This window comes from Parasteatoda tepidariorum, chromosome 9, assembly GCF_043381705.1.
Source record: "Parasteatoda tepidariorum isolate YZ-2023 chromosome 9, CAS_Ptep_4.0, whole genome shotgun sequence".
NCBI classification, from domain to species: domain Eukaryota; kingdom Metazoa; phylum Arthropoda; class Arachnida; order Araneae; family Theridiidae; genus Parasteatoda; species Parasteatoda tepidariorum.
This window is the reverse complement of record NC_092212.1, coordinates 35,683,275-35,688,474: the sequence shown is the minus strand read 5'-3', so window position 1 is coordinate 35,688,474 and position 5,200 is coordinate 35,683,275. Positions and strand designations below refer to the sequence as shown.

The following is a 5,200-nucleotide window of genomic DNA, read 5'->3' as shown; positions in this document are numbered from 1 at the left end:
TTTGCTGTGAATTGTTTTTTTAGTGAGTACTGTCCATGAGTTATCTTAACTTAAGGTTTAATTTTTAATTCTTGAATTCTTGATAATTTTTGTTTACTAAGCATTAAAAAAAAATATCATTCGACTTAAAAAAGCAAGCTGAAAAAAAAAATGCTTCGTTTCATTATATTTTCAAAAGTATCACTATAAAATTATGTTTAGAATCTGTAAGGTAATTTTCAAAAAACCCAAGCAAAATGTATCTTTACATACTTAGTTTAATGCTGTAACCATCATCATCATCATCATAGTGGGCCAGACAGCCCAATGTGAGCCAATGCCTTCCTCTGAAGATTTCGCCATGATGATTTCCGATTTGTTTCGTTAACTATGACTACAGATGAGTATTCTTTTAATAGGAATAATACATTTTTAATATGAAAAATTAATAAAGCTACGTTTTTTTTTCTTTTTTCTTTAGGAGACAATGGGTTTATTTAATTTTATTTATTTATTTTTTTGCCTTAGAAGTCTATCTATTTCTTTGTTAGTAATGTATATACAAATTACCCAACAGTGCAAGTTTAGCTTCAAAAAAGTATTTAAACAAATAAAGAACCACTTATACATTAATTAATTAAAGTTTTGTTCTCAAATTTGATAAATTATTTACGTTACAACATTTTTTCCTTTTTTAAATAATTTTAAAGTTTTATAAACTTGTTTATGGATAAGGTTGAGAACAAATTTTACATGTTAGAATTTCGAAGTTATATGCTTATTTATGTAAAAAAACTAAAACTTTAATTCTGAAATGTTATACATAAGCTACACAAACAGCGCTTATTTCAAAATCATTGCATTTGTGCATTTGCAATCATCAATTTCAATCATTGAATGTAACATTTGTTCAAGCCATTTTTTGTGACTATTAAGCTTGAACATTGAAATTAATTTTTCTTAAAAAAGATGACAAAAAAGAACATTGCGTAAGATTTAGTTCCAATTACTTGAAATTAAATAAGTGCTGTAGTAAATATCTCTCAAAATTTCCATTATTTTAAATGAGTCGTGGCATCTAATGCATTTTGTAAAGTATAACTTAAAAAGAAACTTATATTTCTTTCAACAATATATTAAACCATAAAAATGAATTCTTAAAATATTAAAGAACTACTCCCTACCCTCAAAAGAAAGAAAAAAGAGAATTATTTTAATTGTATACCAATCGAATTTGAGTGATAACATCCTCGCCTGTATCCTTCGTTTACACAAATCAATTAGAAGTGAGCCAAATTCATAATATATTTTCAATTTATTTTAATGAAGTGGTTGGCGAGCTGTTTAAAAGAAAATGATGACTCTCCCAAACAGTACAAGACTATTATAGCATAAACTACAAATTTCTATGTGAATATAAACATTAATTGGCCACTTTATTTCTTTAACTCTATTAAGAGATATCATAGCAATTTGTTATTCAGGCGTTGTCTCTATAGACTTTACTACTCTTGGAATACTTTCGTTTCTGTCGAATGTTACGTTGTCAGTGCGATTCCTTTTTATCACTTCTACAATGGCATTTTCATGTGATTTCGTTTCAGACCAATGAAATTTTTTCCCTTGACTGCTTTGGTAAAACTTTTTTCGAGCTTGACCGAATTGTGCGTGATTAAATTTCCTGTAATCAAATTCGTTTGCGTTTAGCAATCTGTTTAGGCACTGATTTCCGTGGCCTGATTCAACTGATGGCATTTTCATTTCACGTAAAATATTTCTCAATTCTTCAACGGCGTCATCCTGATGCACAAGAGAGCTTTTAAAGTTTGTACAATAAGATTTACTGTTTTGTTTCGTTTCAACATCTTGCAAGTTTTTATTTATTTCTTCGGGACTTATGAGAATATCACTTCCTTTTTCTTCTGTGGGCGCTTTCTTTCCTTTTTTACCTCCAATTACGCAAATTGCACAGAACAGCAACAGGATCAGAAAAGCTAAACCACACAATATCCCAATGGAGTAGGGACTTTCTAAATATCTGAAGTCTTCCACCGTAGTCTGAAAATTCGGCATATTGAATTCTCCAAATGAATTGTTTTGATTAGATACTAAATTAAAATTTTGATTTTTAGTGAAAACTCGTGGTCCTATAATTGAAAAATTTGAATCGGTAGAATCAGTAGGCTGATCTGTTGCAAATTCTAGTTTTTCTTCGCCATCCGTTGATTCAGAGCTGTCAAATGTTTTGTTATTCCTTACTTTGAAAATGATGGCAATTCCCATTTGGTGTCTAACACCCTCATTTGGTGTCGTTGGATCATTTTCTTTTTGGTTAATACCAACTCCGTTTCTTATTATCTCATCAAAACCATTTCTCCTCACACCTGTGTTCCTATCATGTGATTGTTTTTGATCCATCCATTGAAACCGTTCATGCTCATGATTTATGCTTGGCGAAATAATTGGCTCAAAAAAATTTCTTTTCATGGATGTTAGTAGCCATTTACGTTTCTTGAAAGGATTCGAAATTTTTGGGTCAGATAATCTGACAACAGTAAAATGCTTAGTATGCTTAACATTTATAGGTGTCTTTGTTCTGCGGAGCAATATCGCAGTGTCTTCACTATTCATTTGTGGAACAGTTTCACGCATTAGAGAAGGTTTATCGTTACTAGGAGGGAAAAATTCTTCATATTTTTTAAATGCTTCTTCGGTTTGGCTTTCAGTTTCCCCTTCATTTACCGCATTTCCCATTTCCAATAATAACGTTGTGGTTTCAATGCGAGTTGGTGCGTGATTCTGCAAGATTTCATACACTCGTTGCATTTCCTTGAATAGCTGTTTTTTGTAGCTTTCGACAGGTGAATTTCTAATTGCCTGTTTTGAAGAAGAAAATTGGGTATATACAAACCACAACAAAATATTAAGATAATTAAATATCGATGCAAAACTGGAGTATTTACTTGACACCTTAATACAGAAAATTTTTCTGAATTGCACTTTGTATTTGATTAGCTAGTGCTCCAGCGTAGCATAAAAATTTACAACTTTCTTAATATATTTCAGATAAGATATTGATGATATTGATAAATGTGATAAGAGCAATGTTATAAATTAGGGTGACTTTCGGATCAAGGACCCAGGAAATTAATACAAACTGATGATATTATGAATAGCAGTACATAATGCGATGGTATATGTTAAAAAGCAATCTTGTAGCTTATATAAGCCAATTGATGCCACAAACTGAACATTTCGGCAAGTGTTTAAACAACCCGATGTACACCTCAAAGCTTGTGAAGGAATGGTTTACCTGTTACAATATTTATGTTTTACAGATGCCGAAAATTTAATTCCATATATCATTTTGCAGAAAAAGCTAAAAGACATGTAAGAAGACATTAATATTAAATAAAATCTATTATTTCAAAGTTTGCAAGCCCGAAAAAGATCAAATTCTAGCTGTGTATATTGAGAACCTGATTGATATCGATTACCGTGATTGCTTCTAATAGTATGGCTATAAAGTACATTAACAGTACTATATTATTTTTCAGTTGTTGTATTAGTTTTCTAACTTTTTTTTTAAAAACAGCTTCAATTAAATTAAAACTATCATCTGGCCGGAGACTATTGTACACAAAGATGTTGAAGTTCATTTTAGTTTTAATATTTCGATGCAGTTATACACATAACAATAACTAAGTAATAATGTGATAATACTTGAATTCAGTTACAATAATAAAAGAAATACAAATTATTTGCTTTTATATGTTATAAACAGCTAACATTTGGAAAATGTTATAATAAATAGATTGAAACATTGATGAAGAAAACATTTACACGCCACTGTATTTATTATATATAATATAAGCAAAAAGAATCATTATAGCGTGAGAAATATAACAATTTATTGTAGCGAAAATTACTTAATTTTCTGATTTCCGGCTTGTTAATATTTATAAAAAGAAGAAATTAAATGAAGTTAGAGATGTATAAAACATTTTTATAATTTTTTGTTATTGTTTGAAACGGAATATGACTTTCCTGATTATCAAGGCCTCTAAAGTCATTTAAGCTTAATAGTTTGAACTTTAAATCAAACGTTACTGCATTTTGTTTTTTTTAGCGAATAAGTAGTTTATGAGAACCAGCAGTGATTTTTGCCATATTAATAATTACCTGAAATAATTGGTCGTTTTTCGGACTTTATTTAACTATCACTATCAGTTAAAACTATCGTTTTAAACTGAATGCGATAGTAAAGCATTAAAATAATATGGGAAGGCCCAGAAGTAGACCACGGAATAAGGCCCTTACTATGCACAATTTAAAGCATTCTTGCATTGTACTGTTATCTAATGGAAATCCCGGAAATTTGTAAAATACTTGTCTGTAAGTTATACGAAGAAACAGTTTGTAAAAATTCCATATTTTGAAAAAATTGTGGCTAATCACTATTTCGTATTATATCATTTTTGTGGTTAAACAAATTTATATCTAAAAATTCCAATTTATTGACTAGTTTAAAATAATAGAAATATATCAAATTCCATTTTAATCTTTTTTTCAAAAAGAGCATAAAAATTGAGAAAAATTTTGAATTTAAAATTAATATATTTATCTTCTTCAAAAAAGAACACAAAAGATAGATATGCGTCTTACCTTGTGTGGTTTTGAATCCAGAATCTGGAATGAAATAATCAGCAGACTTGTTAATAGCAAACAGAGGCTCATTATAAATAACTCAAATGAAAGTGCGAGAAAAACTCAGATAAAAATTAGAAAAACATTTCAAATAAAATTGATTTATATTGAGGAAGCAGAAAAAAAATGGAGATGTGTGGGAAATTATTAAAAAATGGAGCGGTACTTATTTGTTATAAACAACAAAAAAATTCTAACAATATTTTCAATAAAACATTTCCATACATTTCTGCAATTGTTGAATATTATTTTATCTTAAAAATCAATTGTTGATATTTCGATGTATTAGATAATTTTGCGAACTTTTACATTATCGCACTTTTAAATAAGCCCATTTCTTATTGGATTTTCTACTTTTATAGATATTTTCAACGATGCATGTGAAATAATATTATAATGTTGAATAACACCATTTTATTGCGACTGTCATAATTTTACCACTCAAGTATGAAATTTGTCCAGTCATTTAATTATTTTCAAATTTGCATTAATGGTATATATATTATATATATAT

General features: G+C 28.8%; 1 protein-coding gene across 1 annotated transcript; it reads right to left on the bottom strand.

The window, feature by feature from the left end:
* Positions 1 to 760: 760 nt before the first annotated feature.
* LOC139426484 (uncharacterized) lies at positions 761 to 4,807 on the bottom strand. The gene is made up of 2 exons (XM_071185575.1): positions 4,645 to 4,807; positions 761 to 2,856 (listed from the first exon to the last, which is right to left on the bottom strand). The coding sequence occupies exons 1-2, from the start codon at positions 4,714 to 4,716 to the stop codon at positions 1,456 to 1,458; spliced, it is 1,473 nt and encodes a 490-aa protein (XP_071041676.1). The 5' UTR covers positions 4,717 to 4,807; the 3' UTR covers positions 761 to 1,455.
* Between the last annotated feature and the right edge of the window lie 393 nt (positions 4,808 to 5,200).